General features: G+C 58.9%; 1 protein-coding gene across 5 annotated transcripts; it reads right to left on the bottom strand.

Moving 5' to 3' along the window:
- Positions 1-6,790: 6,790 nt before the first annotated feature.
- Positions 6,791-13,404, bottom strand: Lair1 (leukocyte associated immunoglobulin like receptor 1). 5 transcript variants are annotated; one of them, XM_048791661.1, is made up of 8 exons: positions 13,189-13,371; positions 12,749-12,784; positions 11,233-11,562; positions 9,060-9,494; positions 8,921-8,963; positions 8,801-8,838; positions 8,564-8,616; positions 6,791-8,079 (listed from the first exon to the last, which is right to left on the bottom strand). In XM_048791661.1, the coding sequence occupies exons 1-8, from the start codon at positions 13,220-13,222 to the stop codon at positions 7,945-7,947; spliced, it is 1,104 nt and encodes a 367-aa protein (XP_048647618.1). In that variant the 5' UTR covers positions 13,223-13,371; the 3' UTR covers positions 6,791-7,944. The 5 variants fall into 5 exon arrangements, with proteins under 5 accessions (XP_048647618.1, XP_048647619.1, XP_015360913.1 ...); XM_048791662.1 differs by having other exon boundaries at positions 9,060-9,479; positions 13,189-13,370; XM_015505427.2 differs by having other exon boundaries at positions 9,060-9,185; positions 13,189-13,342.
- Positions 13,405-21,874: the final 8,470 nt, after the last annotated feature.

The raw sequence follows: 21,874 nt of genomic DNA, 5'->3' as shown, positions 1-21,874 counted from the left end.
AAACTAGTGAGTGCCCCAAGAACTGACTGGGGCCCCACCCCTGGACACTGTGCATCTGGTCCACCCCTGGACACTGTGCATCTGGCCCCCAGGATGTCTGGGTTACAGAGAATTCACAGAGAAGGGAGAGAAGACTTGGCTTTAAATGGAGAATGTCCCCTGTCCCTCTCTGGGATGGGCTGACCCTCCTGGACCCTAACAACAGACTGAGCACACAGGACATGGACCATCACCTCCCAAAGCTTCCCCAGTGCCCCTTCCAGCCCTGGTCAGTGCCATCCCTGGGCCAGGTGACCTGCCCAGTGGGAGGGGACTACACCAGATGTCACCCTCAGCCACCCAGGCTCTGGCCCCGTGGGAAGGACAGTGAACCCTCCATCTGAGTGAAGAGACACTGTTCTGGAAGGGGTCTGCCCCAGCCATCTCTGGGGACCCCTCCCCACCCAGCAGCAAGGCCAGCTCCATGCCCACCCCATGCTGGACCTGTGTCCAGGTCACACAAAGTGGCCCGTGAGACCAGGGCTCCAGGGACCTCAGGGCATGAGGGCTGAGGGGACACTGTGCAGAGGGAGGGGCCTGGGGTCAGGTGGGGGCAGGAGGCTGTGGACAGGACGGCAGCTGGGACAGGGTCCAGGAGCTGGGGACCAACCTGATGGCTGAGCTGGGACTGGGGTGGTGACCTGGGTGACGTCCTCCCTGCTCAGCACCAGCCTCAAGTCCTCACTTCTCTGCGGGCCTCCTGGAGGGGCCCCTTGGGCTCTCTGGGGCTTCAGAATCAGGGAGACACTTCCTTGCAAGACTTGGGGGCAGATGTGAGAACATTTATGGGGACAGGTGCCCGGACTCTGGGTGGTTGGATGTGGGTGGACATTAGGGGGAGCCAAGGACAGCTCTCTGTCGTCTGGCCCGGAACCCAGGACGTTCACTGAGGAAATGTGGGGCTGGGACCTGGAGGCCAGGTGTGGGGCGAAGCCTGGCCAGAGGGCAGGCCCTGAGCAGGAGGCGGCTGCTGCCTGGCAGGGCCCGCAGCCGTCGGGAGAAGCCTGAGGCGGTGTTCATGTGGTGTAGGCTGGGGCTGGGCTCCCTCCCAGGGTGGACACCACCGCCCTCCAGAGTGGCCTGGGTGGACGGTGAGGACCTGTGGGCATGACTCACCCTCCTGCGTGTGGCTCCTCTGTCCCAGGCAGAGCACTGGAAAAAGACCCCGTGAGAAAGTCACCCACAGTGCAGGGTCCTCGAGGGGCATCAAGGGTCAGCTTGACCAGGGAAGGACTCAGCTGCCTGTGATCCCACCACCCGACCCACACTGCTCTCTGCTGGTGGTTTCCTTGCTCAATAGCAGGTCCAGACAGGCCTAGATGGACCGTCCTGTCCCCTCTCCACAACTCACCAGGGCCTTGGGTCCCTCCACCGTTGGCTCAGGCCCAGGGACACCGAGAGGGCAGGGCTGCCTCCTCCCCCAGGGCTCAGCGTCCTGCACCCCTCGCCCATCTCCCACCCTGGCTGCCCCTCAATGCCTTCGTCATCCCCAGGCTCACCAAGGCTCGGGGGGAGCGGGGGGTGAGGGCACATGGCCAGTGTCCCTGGCCTGCGCTGTGCTTGTCCCGTGTGGGAGGACAGGTCCTGTGGCAGGAACTGTGCAGAGTGAGGCCACAAAGCTCGTCACAGGGAGGGCGGGACTCGGCTCTGGGCCTTTTCTAACTTCCCCCACGTGACCACGGCAGGTCGTGGGTTCCGGAAGGTGTTCCCAGTGAGGTATTTCACAGATAGACTGCACACGTGTCCAGGTTAGCCCACGTGGCCACTGTCCGCAGGACGGGTACACAGACCGACAGCACTCAGCTGGCAGAAGCAGGCAGACCCACACAGCGCCTGATACACAGCGAGGTACCTGACTGACGGACATGACGACGGCTGGAGAGTGGGTGGTGGATGGACTGACGGGTGGGTGACGGATAGATGGACAGACGGATGGGGGCAAGTGGACTTGGGATGAAACCTAGAAGCCCACACAGGGTCACCGGGGGCTGGAAACCTCCTGTCAGGGATTCTGGTCCTGACGGGCTCCTGGTTCCCCTAAGACACTGTCACACTAACTGCTAGGACCCTCGTGGGAGGGAGGTGACCAGCTCCTGACGACCTAGCATCATCTCATCTGTAGGCGCCCGCGCGGGGCTGTTTGTACACGGCGAGGACATTCGCTCCGATTCCACCCTGATCCCCAGGGCAGTGACCCTGGTCAGCTCTGGGCCCTGGTCCCGCCTGCCCCTGCTCTCTTGCTGGGGCCCTGGACCTGAGCCCTGCTCAGCCGCCTGGCCCCCAGGCAGGCTCCATCCCTGGGGAGCACTAAGGATGTGTGGGACAGGGCAGGTGGTGGCACGTTGGCCTCCTGATGCCCAGCTGGCCCCTTCTGATCTGACGGCTCCCAGGCCAACAGAGGCCCGTGCACCCAGACCACTGGGCAAGCCTTGATGGGTGGTTCTGGGACTGGTGGACTGTAGCCCCCGGTGGTTCTGGGTGTGGCTGGATTCTTGTCTGGGACTCTGATGGGCTTCCCGGGGCCCATGTAGGCCCAAGGGCTCCGAGGCTCAGGAAGGGGGTCTGAGACCCTGTCCCTGACCTCTGTGGCTCGCCCCACCCCCCGCTCCTGGAAGCCGGCGCCTCCCCCAGGACCCAGGACGTGTCCTTGGCTCCCAGTGCTGCTGTCCAGCCCCAGGGAGCTGCTGCGTGTCAGGGACACCTCTTCTCTCCACCTTCTCCCGGGTCCTGTGCCGCCCGCTGGGGAAGCCTCCGTTGGGCTCTGGGTCTCCAGCAACCTCCAGCCCAGGCGCCTGCTCACCCTGGGGACGCAGCCAGGAGCCAGCTCTGACCCAGGGCGCCTAAGGACACCATGGCCTCCTGGGTAAGGGACCAGCCCCCTGAAGAGGAGACGGACAAGGAGACCGTGGTATGGAGGGAAGGAAATGAGCCTGAGGGAATGGCTGGGGGAGCCTGGGTTCCAGGTGGGCTCCAGGCAGAGCTGGGGGTAGGGAGGTGCCCGTAGTGTTCTGGGGGTGGCAAGATGGGGTCTGATGGAGAAGGAGGGGGTGCCCAATCTCAGCCGGGTGGCTCCTGAGTCCGGGTGGGCTCAGCCTCTGCAGGGCTGAGACCTGTGACTCCCCCCAGACTCTGACCTCAAGCCCAGGGGGAGGCCACCCAGGGGCCGTATTTCTTCAAGGAGAAATGCCCTGAGCTCTTGGGGTCGTTGCTCTGTCCAAGACTCAAGGCCAAGTGCTGTGTGACTCTTGGTCAGACCCTCCCCCAGAGAGGCCCAGACCTCAGGTCACCCCTTCATAAAATGCTCCCGTTGACCAACCCTGCTCCTGCGTCCCTGGGCTCCCTTCCGCCTTGACCTGGCTCTGGGCTTGTCTTGTCCTCCATCCAGCACCCTGTGGTGTCAGTGTGACCCTCCACCTGCTCACCCTGGGGTCTGATGGGTCCCCACCACCAGCTGGTGCCTGGGCACCTGGCTGCCCTCAGCAAGAATCCTGCCCCCTCGGCTCAGGGAGCCCCTCCCCGACACCTCCTCTGGTATTTGTCCACCTGCTGACCCCCCCTCCCTAATGCAGCCACTCTGCCCCAGCTGCACTCAGACCTGGGTTTTCTTTCACTGCAAGATCCCATCACGATGGTCCCCACACCTGTCACAATGGTCCCCTAAGGTAAGGCCTTCCTTGCTGTGCGTGGACAAGTGCCAGTAGATCTTGTTCCTTAACACTGCCCTCTGGCCCAGGGCTCTAAGGAAGGACTCAGCCTGGGCTCTGCCCTGGACAGAACCTGGAAGCGCCTGCTCATGGGTGTAGGGCATCCCCGGGGGCTGCCGGTGTCTGGGCTCAGCCGTGGGGTCCACTCTGCTCATAAGAGCCCTTCTCTTCCTGTGTGAAGACAGCCCCCTCGATTCCCAAAGAACCTGGGAGAAAAGTCCAGCAAAAGGCCCCTGTGGAAACTCACTCACCCACACACTAAACGCAGATGCAGCAGGTATGCAGCACCGCGGCCCACGACCCGTCAATCATGCCAACTGCAGCCCCCTGGGAAGGCTGGCCAGCAGGAGGGTGCATTACTATTAGATGCCACCCCTGTGAGAGGGGACGTGTGCTCAGCCCAATGTGCTACAGACCCACCACGGTCCAAAAAGTGTGAGGGTGGTCGGTGCCTTTGATGGAGTAGGTGAACAATCACTGTATGCATGGAGATACGCACGGAAACTGGGACAAATGAAGATGTCCCTCAGGCATGTGGCCCAGCACTTTCCATGCACTGGACTTCGCTCTATTTTGTTGAAGCATCATTAAAAACACAAGAAGGGACACTTCACTCCTCAGGAAACTAAAACAGGGGAAGTGCTACTTCATGGGAGTGCAGGGGCCATCACAGATATGTGTGCATGTGTGTGTTGTGTGTTATGTGTGTGTTGTGTGTGCATGTGTGTGTTGTGTGTGTGTTGTGTGTGTGCATATTGTGTGTTGTGCATGTGTGTGTTGTGTGTGCATGTGTTGTGCATGTGTGTGTATTGTGTTTGTGCATGTGTGTGTTATGTGTGTTCATGTGTGTGCACGTATGTGCATGTGTGTGCATGTGTGTGTGCGTGTGTGTGTGTGTTCCAAGGTCGTGATGCAACTTGGCTCAGCAGGAGAAATACAACGTCTCTGGTCCGTCTCATAAGCTGCCTCCTCCATCACTGCCCTCTTGGCTCCCCACAGGTTAAAACGTCATGATAGCCACTCTCTCGAGGTCAAGTCCATCTCTGCACCCCCCCCCAACTCCTTCCTGGGTGGTGTCCTACTGGAGGGAGCAGGTGGCCCAGGTGGTGTTGGGTCCTCCCGCTGGTCCTCTGGTCAGACTGACTGAGGTCTCACTTGCTTGCCAGGTGGAGGGGGCCACCTAAGTCTGTGGGCAAAGATCGGGGCTCCCTCCCCTCCCTGCTCCCTTGAGCCTGGTGACACTTCTTGTGAACTAAGCTTCCACTTTGTCCAAGGGTCCTGGACCTCCGTGAGTATCTGCTCCTGCCCCAACTGGTCAGGTGCAATCTCTCTTTGATGGGCAGGGGATGCCTGGCTTGGGCCCCAGACAGGTGTTGGGACCTCTACTGACCATGGAAGTGCAATTGCTGGGGAAAAAGAAATCCCCAGTCTTGTGATTCTGGTTTTGTGATTCTCCATGTACCTGACGGTTAGAGCTTGAGAAATGGCTTCCATATACGTGCCTGAAAGGCCCCAAGATATGGCTTCCGCAAACACAAAGAATAACTCTCCAGCAATGGGGCACACATACCTAATGGGGTATTGTTTCTGTAACTAGGATAACGGGGCTCTGTTTCTGCAACTAGGGTAACGGGGCTCTGTTTCTGTAACTGGGGTGCCTAGGCTACCCCAATCTGGGGGACTCTCCGATCTCTGATTGGCCCCGGCCTTTGCCCCCACCTCCCTTCTCCTCTCTTTATATAAGTCCTCTCCCTCCACAATAAACTGAGTTGCTGCGCCATCTCGGCTGACTCAACTCCCGACTCGGTGTGATTTTTGCCAGTCAGGGTGGCGGGCAGGGTCGCGACACTCACCCTCTCGCTCAGCCCAGAGACACTCACTAGCTGGTCTAGTGATTCTCCTCAACCTCTGTCAGAAGGGCGGTTCCGACAAACAGGGTTCTCAGAACTGGGAGGGGGGCGGTCCCTAGTCAAGGGGGCCCTCCCTCCCCGGCCACTCCGCTGGCCTGACCCTGGGTGTGCTAGCTAGTGCTGCCTCCTACAGGGGTGGCCCGGGACCCTGGAGATTGCTCTCTTGCCTCTCGCCCCTGGACCTGTGTCCTGCAGGTCCGAGGATCAGGGAGGAAGGCCAGTCCTGCCCCTGCTGTTCTGTCCTCTCCCTGGCCCTCCTCCTCTCACTGCCCCTCAGGAAAGAAAATGTGGTGTCGTGTTTAGCTCCTGTCCCGCCTTCCAGAGGCCACGGTGGCGCTCTGGGGGTCGCAGGGCCTGGTGTACACCTGTGCCCGGGGAGTGGCGGAAAATAGAAGGACCCCCCCCCCCCACGCCGCAATGCCAGGGTCCATCCTCTGCTAAGAGCCTCCAGCCTTAGCTGGATGGGGCAGCAGGCAGATCCCCGCAGAAAGCCAACCGCAGGGAGCCGGAAATGAAAAATCATGTCCGTCTATGTGCCAGCAGGATTCTTGGGGAAACGCTGGGATGAAGTTGAAAATACCCAGGGACAGACGCAGAGAGGAGCTGGACCCGTCCAACAGAAAGTGGGTCTCGCTGTCGCAGCAGGGAACCAGATACGGGGCGGGGCGGGGGCAGCAGGCAGATCCCCGCAGAAAGCCAACCGCAGGGAGCGGAAAATGAAAGAGCAGACGAAGGAGGGTCATCGGAGGTGGACACCAGGCTCTGAGCCGGGACAAGGACCCCGTCGGTCCAGCGACGCACCGAGACTGCCCATGCGCGGTCCCTAGGTCCCCCGCAAAGCAGAGAATGCGGCACTGTGGACGGTGGGACAAGGGCGTGCCCTGATGTTGGCGTCGAACCCAGATGGCCATCAGCCCTGGAAGAGGCGGCTGAATTTTGTTCTCTTTTTAAATATTCTCTTTTCTGTACGAGCACGCATGGGGAAACACACACACACACACACACACACGGTTTAATCTCGCCCTATAACAGGTTTTCAGGATCCTGTTATTTTATTCTTTTCTTTGACGATTGTATAAATGTCTGATATCCCGTGAAGGGCTCATAATTTTAAGACATGCACACACACAAAAAAAGTTCTCTGTTCCTTTGGGATTCTTGATTTTTATTTATTTGTTTGTTGATTGATTGATTGATTGATTTTTGAGACAGACACACATATTAATCAAGATGAGGCACTCCCGCCCCCTAGTGGTCCACAGGGTAATTGTTCTATTTTAATGTGAAACAGGAGACACCTCACCCATCCCACAGGGGTTTTCCTGGGGTGTGAGAGTGTGTACAATATGCCTGTGCATGCACGGAAGCGTGGGCCGTGTGTGTGAAGGCACGTGTTAGGGGTGCCTGTGTGCCTGGATGTGCATGAGTGTGGTGGGGGTGGGTGGGGCAGCCTTCGCCCTCTGCACCTCCCTTTAGACCCCCTCCCTGCTCCACCCCGACCCTCATGCTCCATCAGGAAACACTGATCGGCTTCCAGTCGTCAGATGAGCAAGTCCCGGGATCTAACGTGCAGCATGCAGGTGCAGCTGTGCTGAGGGTTTGATTCTGGAAATCTACAGGGCGCAGGCCTAGGTCAGGTCCTCATGGCGCACACCCCGAATATATGCAGCCTTGCTCAATTCGATATGTTCTGCAGAAAACAGGAAGCACTGACAGCCCTCGTAGCCCTCACTCTGCTCTGAACAGCTGAGATTGCAGACACTGGGTCCACATGAACCTCTCTGGCTTGACCATGAGGGCTGGGATGTTCTGTTTTAAAGATGTCCATTGATGTACCAAGTGAGGTCTGGCCCAGAGATCCGGCTCAGCTCTGGGCAGCCTGAGTGCAGCCCAGTCTCAGTCAAGTCAGCACTGGAACCCAGGGAGGCCGTTAGGGACCACTGAGCATCATCAGTATGCAGTCTCTGAAGTAGGTGGGACCCCAGGAGTGGCCTTTGCTGGTTCTCTGGAAGCAGCCTTAGGATGAGACCTTGGTTTCTGGGTCTCTGGAAACAGCCAGGGACTGAGGCTGGGTCTCTGGAAGTAGCTGTGACACAGCCTCTCTGACAGCTGGTCAGCTGTGGCAGGGGCCACCTGGTGGATGAATCTCCCAGATGCTGCTCAGAGACCTCCAGGCCCCAGCTGCTGTCCCCAGCAGAGCTGACTGGCTGACTTTGAGTCCAAGAGAAGTCCTCCCAATGGCTGCTTCAGGCTTTTGGAAGAGTGGCTTGGAGTGTCCTCAGGCCCAGGAGTCAGTGTCTGGCAACGGTCGCATATGTGCTGGGCTCTGGGGTCAGTGGGGACCCAGCTCGGGCTGCCCTCTCTGTGAGGGCTCCGTAGTCCAGCTGAGCATATGTCACCTCCTGGGGATCTCTTGCAGCAGGGGTCTGAGGGAGAGGGACCCTGGATGAGGGTGGGGGCTGTGGGGTGGGGGACTATGGCAGCCACCTCCCAGGGCCCCACCTCCTGGATCACATCATCTTGCAGTCCCTGCACACAGGGTACCAGGGCTGATCTGTGGGACCACCAGAAGTGGCAGAAGTGGTGGCAGGTCACTCCAGTGAGGCCACAGAAGACAGTGTGTCCTCTGCCCATCCCAGTCCTGGTTTCCCTCTGGGTAATCCAGCTGCTGTGGGGTGTGCCACCTTGCATGTGGGGTACACCACCTTGGACGTGAGTCCTCCTGCCCAGGCAGGCCTGCAGATTCCTGCAACCTAGTGGACACTTCTACTGCAGCGTCATGAAAGACCTGAGCCAGAACCAGCCAGTTCAGCTGCTCCCAACGTCCTGACCCAAGAAATAGGGACGTGTTGCTGGGCTGCTAATCTGGGGACTTCCTTATGCAGCGGGAGATGACCCAGGCAGACTTACAGGGTTTCCGGTCTCCCTGTCCTTCTCAGGGAGTCTATCAGCCGTGGCCAAGTCTGGAGGGAAGAAGACACGTGGTCAGTTCTCTGGGGTGGACAGAAGGTCAGCTTGATCAGATCTCATTCTGTACCCACCTGGAACCTCCCAGAAAGGCCCTAAACCTGCTCCTCCCCTGCTGCCTCCTGACCCCTTGAGCCCCCACTTCCCTCTCCAGGCCTGTCCCTCCTCTCAGGCCTTTACCTGGTGACCTCTCCAGGCTGTCCACAGCCAGGCCCAGCCTGTGGGAAGGAACAAATCAGCACTAGGGCAGCCAGAGGCTGAGGACTGGGCGGGGGCTGGGGTCATTCCCAGGGGCCTCACCTCTCCTGTGGCCTCTGCAACTGGCCCTTGCCACCGGGAGGCCCTGAGGACAGTCAGGGTCTGAGTTTAGGAGGGAGGCCTTCTTCCCAGCACCGACAGCCCGCCCAGCCGCCCGCCCGCCCTTCCCGGGAAGTCCTACCCTGCTTCCTCTGATGCTGGCGATGGAGGCAGAAGAGGAGCAGGAGGAGGAGACACAGGAGCAAGGCCAGGGGGACCCCGATGAAAAGGTAGAGGTGCTCCGTGGTCAGGAGTAGAGCAGGGGAGGCTGGGGGTGGGACGGGTGTGAGCACCCCGCACAGCCCCCGGTGCTGCTGCTGGGCGTGGACGTGAGACCTCCTGGCACAGCTCTGCTGCCACAGGGAGTCACTCTCACCCGACCCAGGGGGGCCCAGGGGACGCTCTCTGTGCCCAGGGACAAACTGGGCACTGGCAGAGCTGGACTCTGACCACCACCAAAGCCAGTCTTTCCCCTTCTCCAGGGCACACCCAGGCTCATGCGGGATGACACCACAGCGCTCTCCAGGGTGGTTACCGTCCTCTGAAGCCACCTGTGCCGCTCCTGGGGAGGAGGGGTCTGGAGGGTGGGGGGATCAGAGGCCAGAGCTGGGCCCAGCCAGCAGGGTCCTCCCCACCCACTCTGCCGCCTGCAGGACCCTGGGCCTCTCCCTCCAGACGAGCCCTGCCCAGAGGGGCTCCCCCACATCTGTGCTGCCCAATGCAGTGGGCACCAGCGGCTGCGGATGCTCAGATTCAACCAGAGGTAAGAGGAAGGAGAGGTCGGTCCTCCCTGCATTGGCCTGACTTCCAGGGTCAGGAAGTGGAGATGTGGTGGGGAAGGGTCTGCAGGCTGCTGCTCCCCCGGAAGGTTCTGCCACAGCACACAGGGGAGGCTGGACCATCTGAGCCCCCCGGGGAGTGGGCGCAGCTTCACCCCCACCACACAGCACCTGGCAGAGCCGGGAGACACCTGGGAGGGTCTGCAGGCCTCAGGACTTCATCCCTGTCACCTGGCACGGGCTGTGCCTCCTCCCCAGGGCACCTTCCCCGGGGGCCTTCCCTAACCCTTGAGCCACAGCCACCAAGAACTTACCCGTCTCTCAGGTCAGGCTTTGGAAGGTGGGTCCTGGTGGCTCCAGGTAGGGTGTAGCTGGGGACCCTGGGCCTGGGGTGTGGCCCCGGGACGGGTTCTGCCCCAGCCCCTTCAGAGCCTTGTGCCTTTGACAGAGGGACTCAGCTCTCCGGTCTCAGCAATGGGGGAAGCGCCACAGGGTGGGGCTGCCCCGGCCTCACGGGTTGCTGGGGCCTTAGATGCTTCAGCAGAGCCTGGCCTAGAGTCCCGCGTATCAGGGACATCCCGGTGCCTGAGGATGTGCCCCTCACTCTGGCCTTCCCAGAGCTCCACTCCAAAGCCAGGGCTAGGGCTGGGCCCTAGGCTCGACCCAGCTCAGAGGCCTAGTGCCCCTCCCACTGTGAGTCCCCGGCAGAGGAGCAGGGCTCTGTGAGGGGACCTGTGGGCTGCAGGGCTTCTGCAAAGGGGGCGGGTTAGATCAAGGAGCTTACGGGGGGCCCTTTAGAGCCTATCCCACCAGCCTGCCCACTTCACCCTGAGCATTCAAGTAGAGGACACATGTGGCCATCGCTCAAAACCAGACAATGTCCTGAGACTCCTGAGGAGTAGATCAGGGGCCAGGAAGGACAGGAGAGCCCCAACATAACCCACGCTGTTGGGGCAGGTCTCTCTCGGCCTCTCCCACCACCTTCCCCTGCTGGACCTCACAGAATCAGCACTGGGCAGCTCTTCGGAGCCTGAGGAGACACGGAGGCAGGCCAACACTGCACTGGACCTGACTCCAGGACGTCTTAGGGCCAAGCACACACAGGGCATGGACCATCTCATCCCACAGCTTCCCCACTGCACCATCCAGCCCTGGTCAGGGTTATCCCTGGCCCAGGTGACCTGCCCAGTAGCAGGGGATCACACCAGAGGGGCACCCTCAGCCACCCAGGCTCTGGCCCCGTGGGAAGGACAGTGAACACACCATCTGAGTGAAGAGACACTGTTCTGGAAGGGGTCTGCCCCCAGCCATCTCTGGGGACCCCTCTCCACCCAGCAGAAGGGCCAGCTCCATGCCCACCCCACGCTGGAGCTGTGTCCAGTTCACACAAAGTGGCCCATGAGACCAGGATTCCAGGGACCTCAGGGTATGAGGGCTGAGGGGACACTGTGCAGAGGGAGGGGCCTGGGGTCAGGTGGGGCAGGAGGCTGTGAACAGGATGGCAGCTGGGACAGGGTCCAGGACCTGGGGACCAACCTGATGGCTGAGCTGGGACTGAGGTGGTGACCTGGGTGACGTCCTCCCTGCTCAGCACCAGCGTCAAGTCTTCACTGAGCTCAGACCACGTGGACTTTAGGTAGCGGCAGCGATAACGCCCAGCAGTGTCCTCACTCATGGAGGGGAACAGGAATCTGGCCTCTCGCTCAGAAGGCGACGTAGCCCTCTTATCCCAGATCTGGGAGCTTCCCTCCTTCTCCAGGCGAGAGTCCTCAAACCCAGCAGGGGCTCGGCACACAATGGTCATGGGCCTCCCCCAGGGGATCATAGAGCCTGGCTCAGCAGAGATGGAAGGTCTGGGCAGGGCCCCTGGGAGGAAGCAGACAACGGCTCAGCGTCCACTGGGAGGAGTGGCTGTGCCACAGATTAAATTCAGGTGCACAGCCCAAGGTTCTTGGGCAGCAGTTGTGCAGCACACACCGTTACCAGCCACAGTCCCCACGCAGGCCAGTGGCTTTCTTCCAAGAGGCCCCCTGGACTCCCTCCACCTCTCTACAGTGTCGTGAGTGACAGGCACCTGGGCATCCTGGGCAGAGTGGCTGTGCCACAAATTAAATTTAGGTGCACAACCCAAGGTTGAGTCTGTGCCCACCCCTCTCTGCCCTGGGCCAGGTCCAGGGGCCTCTGCTGAGCCTCTGCCTCTGGGTGTCCTCTACACTGTCCCCTCCTTCTCAGTCTGTTAGCACTTGCTGGCTGGTCACCTGCTGCACAGCTGGCCTCCTGCTCAGACCCCTCTGCCCACTGGAATGTCCCACCCTTGGGCCAACCCAGTCCATCTCCTCCCCTCATCTCCCTCAGTCCTGGTCCCTTGTCTGTCCACTCAGAGCCCCTCTGTGTGCTGACAGGAGCAGGAGAGGCACAGACACAGCCTCCTGGGGAGGGAGGACGGGCAGGTGGAGACCCTGTCCAGGTCCTTAGCTGTGACTCTGCACAAGTGTCCCTGGGCACATCAGGGCACAGAGGAGGTGACACTGTGCTCCCTGGGACATGGGGCACCTGGCTGAGACCTAGGACTGGTTTCGGGCCCCTGCCCCACCCACAGGGCCCAGGGTGGGAGAAGCCCAGGTGCCTGTCACTCAGGACACTGCAGCCAGAGGTGGAGGGAGTCCAGGGGCCTCTTGGAGGACAGCCACTGGCCTGCGTGGGGACTGTGGCTGGTAACGGTGTGGGGTGCACAACTGCTGAGGGGCAGGAATGGACGCTCTCCACCAACACGGGTAAGTGGGAGAGGCCAGGCCTGCTGACCCCACCTACCCACTCCCAGGTGGGCCATCAGAGCATCCTGCCGCGTCCCCAGACACACAGCCACCATGTCAGGGGAGAGCTCTGTGCTCAGCCCAGGAAACCACAGGAGACAGGCAGAGACACAGGGACCTGGCTGAGGGCCACACTGGGGTTGCCCACGCGTGGGACACTGTTAAGGTCCCCAGGCTCCTGGATCCACATGCCCCTGTCCACAGCTGCCCCTGTGAGGAGGACTGGGACCTGCACTCACCCTCCTGTGCGTGGATCTCCTGGCCCAGGCAGAGCCCTGGAAGAGAAGCCCAGTGAGCAGAGCGCCCCGGTTCCCCCAGAGCTGGGCCAGCAGGGCCTGGTGGCGCCTGGGCACTCAGCCTCCCCTGCTCCCCAGGCCACCTGCTCCCCAGGGTCAGGGTGGCCTTCTTCCTGCTCTGGGGTGGCTGCGAGACCTCCAGGTCCCCTTCCAAGAGGCTCTCTGCTGCCCAGTCCTTCCCAAGGCTGGGCCTGTCCCCAACCCAGGTGTCTGTCTCTAGGACCCAGTGCTCCCTGGTCACACTGAGCCTGGGCAGAGGTGAGGGGCAGCCCCGGGGGAGGGCACAGAGTCTGCTGGGTTTGCTGGCTCAGGCCTGTGCAGGGAAGGGACCTGTTCCTGTCTTGTCACCTCCACCCACCCAGTCCCCACCGTCCAGGACTCACCAAGGGCCAGGAGGGCAATGGAGCAGGGGGCCATGGCTCAGGTCCTGCAGCCTCCCTGTCTGGAGCTGGGGCCCCACAGAAGACACAGGGGACAGGATGTGCTGGCTGGGCCCCTCTGGGGTGTCTACATCATGCCCCACAGAAAGAGGAAGAGGTCACTGGCTCCTTTCCTCTTCCCACAGTGACAGAGGGAGGCCTCGGCTGCCTGGGACATTTCTGACCTGTGCTCAGATGTGCTGAGTGTCCCCTGACCTGTGGCCTCACTGTAAATCTAGGGGACAAGGCAGAACGCAGGCCCTGCTACACACTGACTGGTGTCCCACCAGCTCCACAAAGAGCCACTGTCTGTCCTGGGAAAGACGTTAGACCCCGAAAGCTGGATGTCCTCCTGCTCAGTGTGGGAACCGCACTCCTGCTGAGCCTCTAAGGGTGCATTTGCCAAAGTCCAAACAGGACATTGACACCTTGAGGGTGTCCCAGTGTAGATAAAGACTAGACCAAGGAGGAGCAGGCCAGAGTGGAAGGGATGGTCCCCAAGTGCCCTGAGCACAGCCCTGGTCTCACCTTGACGGTGTCCTAGTGTAGGTATGATTTTTTAAAAAGGATGAGTGTTGGCAGAGACGTAGGAGAATCGGGTCCCTTGTACACTCTGGTATGACTGAAAAATATGCAATTGCCATGGAAACTATGGAAATTCCTCAGAAAAATTAAAGCTAGCACTGCCATGTGACCCAGCAATCCTGCTGAAGGACATGAGATGGGCCGGTGGAGGAGACGTCTGCAGTGCCGAGTTGCTGGCACGTACCACCACACCCGGGTCCCCACCTCATATCCTAAAGCAAATTCCTTACCTGGGAATAGTTTTAGATTTGCACAGAAGCAGAGAGTCCCCGCATGCCCCTCATCCAGTCCCCGCAAAGTTCCCATCTCGTAGAACCACAGTGCGTCCGTCAAAACCAAGAAATGCAATTGTTCCAATAACACAGGCCAGTCACTTCCCCATTAGCTCTCATAAATACGAACCTGGACACCCCTTTCCTCAGAAGCCACGCAGCCAACATGCGTCAGTTGCTAGTTACATGGTGTCTGAAATTCAGGAGTGAGTGGCTGGGGGTGGTGGCACACGCCTGTGATCCCAGGGACTCAGGAGGCGGAGACAGGCTGATCATGAGTTCAGAGCCAGCCTTGGCAACTTAGTGAGACCCTAAGAAACTTAGCAAGACCCTGTCTCTAAATAAAACACAGAAAGGGCTGGGGACATGGCTCCGTGGTTAAGCACACACACACACACAAAAAAAATCAGGAGTGAACATAAAGGTACAGACGCTGCCCTCAAGAGAGTTCCTGATCCAGCGAGGGAGATGGAATCAACAGCCAGTCTCAAGTGATTTAACCCCCGCCGGGGGGTCAGAATTAGGGGGAGTTAGGGGAACACTGGCCAAGGCAATGGGTTAACCCTCAGACCCCAGGTGCCGCAGTCTGGCTGGGCACAAATCACGAGCCACTGAAGCAGGAACAAACTTTATTTTTAAACTGCAGGAAAACACTTCACACAGCTCCCGGGGAATCCTCCCGAATGCCACGAGGCTTGTCCAGGAACCCCCAGCCGGAAATATCTCTCCCGGAAATCCCTCCTCCTGCACTTCCCCAACCAATGGGAACTCTCGGGGAATCCCCGGAAATCCCCACGAGAACTCCAAAATAGTGCGAGAACTCAAAAGTTGCGGCAGAGGCGGATAGTAATGCCTCGCCTGTCAATCAATACTGTTGGCAAAATGCCAGGGGCCGTACAGACTCGGCCGTGGATCTCAGCACCCAGGGGCTGCCCACGAAGGCTCACTGCTCCTGTGGGTGGGTCCCACCATCCTCCTGGATGAAGATGACCTCGGCTTCCAGCCAGAAAGAGAAGAAGAGTGTGGAGGACCTCTGTCCACCTGCTGGCCCAAGGGCCCCCGCATCATCCTTGGTAGTAAAGAGTCAGGTGGTCACCCTTGGATGCAAGGGAAACAGGGAAAACCATCCCTGGTGGAAGCCACTTCCCGGGAATTCTACAAGACCACGAAAGGGAAATCACATTTATTTTGGGGGAGAGCAGCAGACCTCTCTGCTTGGTGAAGAGGAATCAGATGTTCGGCAAATGAGCACAGTCCCATGGCCCCCCAGCACGGCCCCCCTCCCCGGAGACCCACTCCTGTGCTCAGTGGAACGGCCACCCGCAGCTGTGGGTGACACGAGAGGGAGGCCCCAGGCGCCCTGCAGAGAGCAGCTCCCGGAAGGCGGCTGCACAGACCACCAGGATGGAGGGAGCAGGGGTGGCCGGCTGTGGCTTCTCCTCCACTTTCCTGAGCTCTGCTTCCTAGGGCCCAGTTGTGCCCGTCTCTGAACATGAGGGGCAGACCTGAGGTCAGGTACCCATCCAGCCCCAAATCACCAGCTCTGCTCTGGGCCCCCCTTGGCCAGGGCATGTCCTGAACTGGCTGTGGCTCTGGATGCGACGGGGAACGTGGACATTGTCCTGGAGTCCAGCCGCGTCTCTACCCTGAGGCCCCAGATGTTCTCATTCATCTGGGTGGAACTGGGAGGCCCAGCAGGCCGCAGAACTCTTCCGGTGATGGAGACGCTGAGAAGTTATCTGGATAGGAATTCGAATCTGGAGTCTCGTGAGCTCCAAACACTTGGGAATTACACCCCAGAGTCACCCCCCCCAAACCAGCCCTGCCTCACCCAATGCCAGTTTTCCTGGTGGGAGTCAGTTAGAGATCAACCTTCATGGTTTAGAGAACGAATTGCCCACCTGTGCTCAGGTGGTGGGGCCCCAGCAGCTCGAGAAGAGATCTCCAGAGGGGAAATGCTCAGAATGCCACTCAAAATCCGTACTTGATTAAGTCTCTCAGCTCTTGGTTCCAAGCTGGGGCAGGGAGGCCTGGGGCTTGGGTGGATAATGCCCTCCTGTCACTGTCCCTGCTTCTCTGAATTGCCCTGGCCCCGCAGCACGGGACCAAGCAGGACTCGAGTGTAGGGAGAGACCCGCCTTCCCGGTGTCGGGGCCTCCTGGCCTCCCAGCCCCCTGGCCTCCAGCCCACAGGCGTCCTTCTGCCAGCTCACGCCTGGTCAGGGGCCCAGGAAGCAGACATGCTGGCATGGTGCTGCCCCACACCCGCAATGCGCACACAGGCTCAGGATGTGGTCAGAGCCCCAGCACAGACGTTTGTGGGTTTCTAGCAAGTGTCTCATAGAAAGGTCCTCCCGAGGTCTGGTTCCTCTTCCCTTGCTTGGGAAAAGGAGAACCATCGTCCTCAGACATCCCCGGCCACACCTGTGTCCCGCCTGGACGCCATCCCTGACCCAACGCCAGGTCTAAATGGGCAGTGTCAGCCACCAGGTCCTGGAGGAGGCTGGGAGCAGGCTGGGAAGTGGGACATGAGCATCACAACACATGGGAACCTTCCACAGGTCACCCCAGGAGGCTGAGCAATGTCCCCTGCCCCACAGGAACCAGCGCTCACTCTTGGGGTGTCCACGGAAGGCCTAGGGGGATGCACAAGTTACGGGGCTCACAGGCCCGTGGGGACCAGCAGCTTCCCAACAGGCCACCTGGGCTGTCAGCGGCCCATCAGGGGCTCACTGTCTCTACAGGTGGGCGCCTGGCAGCTGGGTCCTTCTGGGCGGTGGCCAGGCTGCTGGGATTCCTCCAGCTCTTGGAGCCAATGTGCCCTAGAGTTCTGGAGGGAGGGAGGGAGGGTGGCAGTGGGCATCCTGTGGCATCCACTCCTGCTGCCCATGTTCTGGTGGTGCCAGTGGACAGCAGTGAGGACCTGCAGCAGAGAGACCTGGTGTCACAACCACAGCTGCTGGTGCCAACACAGCCCCAAAGGAAAGGGAACCCCGTGACCCTGGTGAAACGGGAACTCGCCTCGTGGCAGACCACAGGGAAGGCCACCAGGCAAGCAGGAGCCCGGGGTGGGGAGTTGGCCCAGGAGCAGGGCATAGGGCACAGGGCCCAGGGCTGAGGAGGGGAGATGGCTCTGCCATCAGGAAACGCTTTCACCTGTTCCAAGAAGGAGAGTCAACACAAGTGGGGCAGTGACGGCTGAGCGGGCCACCTGGGAGGCTGCTGGAGATTTTGGATGCTATCTTTAGGAATGTGGGGAGGGTTTTGAGCATAAGCAGGCATAATCATATTTTTGTCTAAATATATCTGCAGGAACCCTTCGTGGAGACAGACTTGCAGAAGGCAGGAAAGAATAGCAGGCTGGGGGCGTCGCTGAGTGGCCCCGCGCAGGACCCGCACGCGCAGGGCCTGGGTTCACCCCCAGCTCTGCAAGGAAGGAGCAGTGGAGAAGGGGTATAGCGGGAAGGGAGGGGAACAGCAGCTCACACGTTCTGAGCCGGTACTCTGCGCCCAGCACTGCTCCGGTCCCCCATGGACAGTTCCCCCAAGTCTCACAGCTCCGTGAAGGTGTCTGTGAAGGTGTCATTGTCAGACCCGTTTCTAGATGAGCCCACGGAGGCTCTGGGGTGAATGAGTCCGAGTGGCGCTGGGCTTGAACAGAGCTGCATTTCGACCCAGGGCCAACGCTCTGTGCCACCTGGACTGTGGCACCATAGCCTTCGTTAGAGGGGGAACACCGGTGTGGACAGAGCGGCTGGGAGGTCCCCGCGTCCAGGAGACAGGGAAGTGCTTGGATGGGTGTGTAGACCTCGGGCGGGGGGACAGGCTCCCGAGGGGTGCAGATGGAATGTTGGCTCTGGGAATCTCTTCACTGGGTTATTTTAGACTTAACTTCTCACTGTAAAAAAGAAAAAAGAATCAAGAAGATGAACCAAAAAATAAAGAACATGTGTTTGCAGCCTTGGACCAGCCCCAAGGCAGGGGAGTCGAAGGCTCCCGAGGAAGGAGGGGACGTGCCTGGTGGGGACGCTGCACACAGAGGGCCTGCAGGGACGTGGCCAGGAGGTCCAGGGCGTGGGAGAGGAGGCAGGACCGAGGAGGATGAGAGCCAGAAGCATCCTCCAGAGCGTTATGGCCAGCGTTTCCTGAAACTAAGGAGGCCTGGGGCCAGGCGTGACGGACCTTCTGGTCTCCGCCCACGCTGCGCTCCTCCTGCACTGTCCACATTTCAGCTCAAGACAACTCTACTCTTCCAGTTTTTCAGGCTTAAAGAAAAATAAGGCCAGGTGCAGTGGCCCACACCTGTCCGCCCAGCGGCTCTGGAGGCCGGCAGGAGGATCACAAGTTCAAGGCCAGTCTCAGCAACGTAGCAAGGCCCTAAGCAACTGAGTGAGATGCTGTCTCCAAATAAAAAATAGAAAGGGTTGGGGATGTGGCTCACTGGTAAGGCACCCCTGGGTTCTCTCCCTGGAACAAAACACATATAGACATATATATACACGTGTGTGTGTGTGTGTGTGTGTGTGGATAGATAGGTAAATGGTAATAAAGTGGCAATAGAACACAGTAAACATGCAAGCCGCTGTGGTCACTCTGCTCACGAACACCCAGGGCTTCCCCGTGGGTCCTACTCACGGGGTCAGCACTAGGTCAGTGCTGACTGAGTCCCCCCCTTGCTGGCTCTGGAGCAGCCTCCTGTCTCCCTGGGTGGGTGTGCCCAGAATGTGCCCGCCTGCGTCCCCCTTGCGACCTCTGCCTGGGGTACTCCTGCCCGGGGGTGTGGGGGCTCTCCTCCCGCTGGGTGCTGACCTTCCTGGGCCTCCCGGGCAGAGCTGCTGCCCCCCTCCAGGCTGCACGGCCTTTCCCTGCCCTCTCCCTCCTCCTTCAGGGTCCAGCGCCAACCTTGGTGTGTTTCACTGATTGGAACTCTTTACCGCCTGTTCCCCACAGACTCTACCTGGCCCCTGTGAGGCCACAGGTGTTTTTTCTGAAGTGGTCCCTGCTCGGCTGCTGCGCCTGGACTGGCCCCTGGAGCACAGCCAACGGTCAGTCAGCGTCCCCGAGTGAGCCAGCACAGACACACATGGCACACAGGAAGCGTGAACCAGGGCGCGGTCACTGAGCACAGGCCCCAGGGCCAGGTTCCCAATCTGAGTCCCAGCTGTACCAGGGACCACCTCTGTGGCCCAGGTCACTGACCTTTCTGCACCTCGACAGCTTCGTGAAACAGAAAAAGCAGAAGAACCTCGGAGGGACCGGAGGGTGCGTTTACAGTCTGACGAGAACACCCAGGCACCAGCCAGAACCACCTCGCGGCCCAGTCAGAAACCGTCACCAGGTCTAAGTGTGGACTCTTCCAAAGAAGACATGCAAATGGCCATAGGGTACACGCACAGGACTGGGGGTACATGAAGAAATTCCCCATGTCACTGCTCATCAGGGAGATGCAAATCAAAACCACCCTGAGCTGCCTCCTCGCTCCAGACAGGAGGCTGAGGCTCAGAAGAGGGGCCAACGGAGCTGTAAGAACGGAATCGGGAACTCTGCAGCGGGAAAGTAGATTAGGACAGACGCCCCGAAAAACAGCATGGAGCTTCCTCAAAATGTAAAAATAGAACCCACGAGGCAACCCCAGCACTGGGCGTAGACGCAAAGGACAGCTGCGCGCCAAGTTCACCGCAGCGGGGTGCCCATCCGCCAAGGAGAGGGCCAGGCAAACTGGTACGGTCACCACGGCAGCACAGACCTGGGACGGCAGGCACAGACTGGATATGGTTAAGTGAAGTCAGCCAGGTGCAGGAGGACAGGAACCTCACAGCCTCACTCCCAGTGTCAGGAGTGGAACGGGGTGATCAGAGGCTGGGGAGGCTGGGGACAGTCACAGTGGGAAGGAGGAGGAAGCCCCGGTGCTACTGTACAGCAGAGTGACTGTAGATAATGATCATCCACTGCCCATTTCAGAAAGCGAGAAGGAAGGATCTCAAATGAATCAATACGCTCTCCCTGACGGGACGTTGTGCCATGAGTGGATCAAATTGAACCGACTGGTTTCCCATAAACGTGTACAATTTGTATGCATCAGTTAAAAAGGCTAAGGATTTAAAAAAAAAAAAAAAAAAACAGGCAGGCACCATGGCACATGCCTGTAATCCCAGTGGCTCTGGAGGCTGAGGCAGGAGGATCACAGGCTCAAGGCCAGCCTTGGCAACTTAGTGAGGCTCAAAGCAACTTAGTGAGAACCTGTCTTAAAATAGAAAGGTCTGGGGATGTGGCCCTGTGGTAAAGCTCCCCTGAGTTCATTCCCCAGGACCAAAAAAAAGAATTAAAAAAACCTGGATGAACCAAAAATAATTTACATTGCTAAATAAAAGGTAATAGTACCTAAATCACTATTATTATTATTATTCTAAAGTTAACAGGTTAAAAGCAATCAGATAGAGCCTGACTTATCAGAGGCTCAGACACTGGTTATTAATATGATCATTGTCACATGCACAGCACAACTGGTAGAAAAGCCACATCCTTTTCCAGAATGTCTGAGGCATTTACAAAAACCAGCCACTTACTAAAATCCACTAAGGAGGTCTCAAGTGCTCTAGGGTTGGTCTAATACAAACCATAATCCTCTGACTGAAAAATGGTATCAGAAACCAAAAGTGAGAAGATTGAAATACACATTTCAAAACTAAAACAGAAAATGTCAGCATAGCTTACGAGTCACAAAAGTTACAAAAGTCGCAGAAGTTACAAAACACTCCGTTACAAATGTTTGAAAATGAGCCTAGAGACACCCCGGAGGCAGAGCCCTTAGCCGGGGTATGAGAAGGAGCGAGCAGAGTGGTCCTTACAGAACTCGCTGGGTGCATCAGAGGCCGTTTGGAGGGACGTCGCAGAGTCTTAAACACACTTTTTGTTTAAAGAAAACATGAAAAGTGGGAATTAAGGGCGGAGCCTGACACTCGTGGAAACAGGTGGAAAGGAGGAGGACCAGGGAGCCGGCAGGGTGGGGGTCATTCACGACCGGAAGGAGAGAGAAGAGCCTCTAGCTTCCTGGGTCAGAGAAACCTGGGCTCAGGGTTCTGGACTCGCCCCAGCCCAGCGGCCAGTCCCACCTGACTGCTCGCCCCAGGGCGGCTCTTCCCCTGCACCCAGCCCCCAGCCCTCAGCGCAGAACTGGGGGAGCATACCCCCTCCCACCCTGCCACTTGGGTTTCCAGCACCCTCTGGGAGGCCCTTCTCCCCGGGGTGGCACTTGGCACAAAGCCCACTCCCGGCCCCTCCTCGTCTGGACAGCCTCCTTCCTGTCCTGCGCCCTCCCCGGCGGCCTCCAGTCTGCACAGCACATCCCGAGGCTCCTGGCAGCACCGGCCCCTCCCAGAATTGCCACTTAATTGTCTTAAAGGACGATTTCACACGCTGACTGTGCGGTGGGTCAAATGTGTTGGAATGGACTGGTTCTTTCTCAGACTTCTGTGCTGGCCTGATGACTTGTCCCGTAGCTTTTAGCCTAATGACTCCTTCAACAGATTTTTATTTATTTTTTAGAAAAGCTTTATGAGGGGCTGGGGTTACGGCTCAGAGGAAGAGCACTCGCCTCGCCTGCATGAGGCACTGGGTTCGAGGCTCAGCACCACATAAAAACAAAATAAAGAAAGGTATCTGTCCACCTACAGCTAAAAAAAAATGTTTTTTAAAGTTTTACTGAGATACGATCGATGACAAAGAACTGCATTCTAATGTACACAAGCTGATGAGTTTGCACATACACAGTAATCTTTCTTTAACTTCTTTTAC

The sequence above is a fragment of the Marmota marmota genome, unplaced genomic scaffold, assembly GCF_001458135.2.
Source record: "Marmota marmota marmota unplaced genomic scaffold, marMar, whole genome shotgun sequence".
NCBI lineage: Eukaryota > Metazoa > Chordata > Mammalia > Rodentia > Sciuridae > Marmota > Marmota marmota.
Note: the sequence above shows the minus strand (reverse complement) of the source record. Positions and strands in the feature narration are given on the sequence as shown.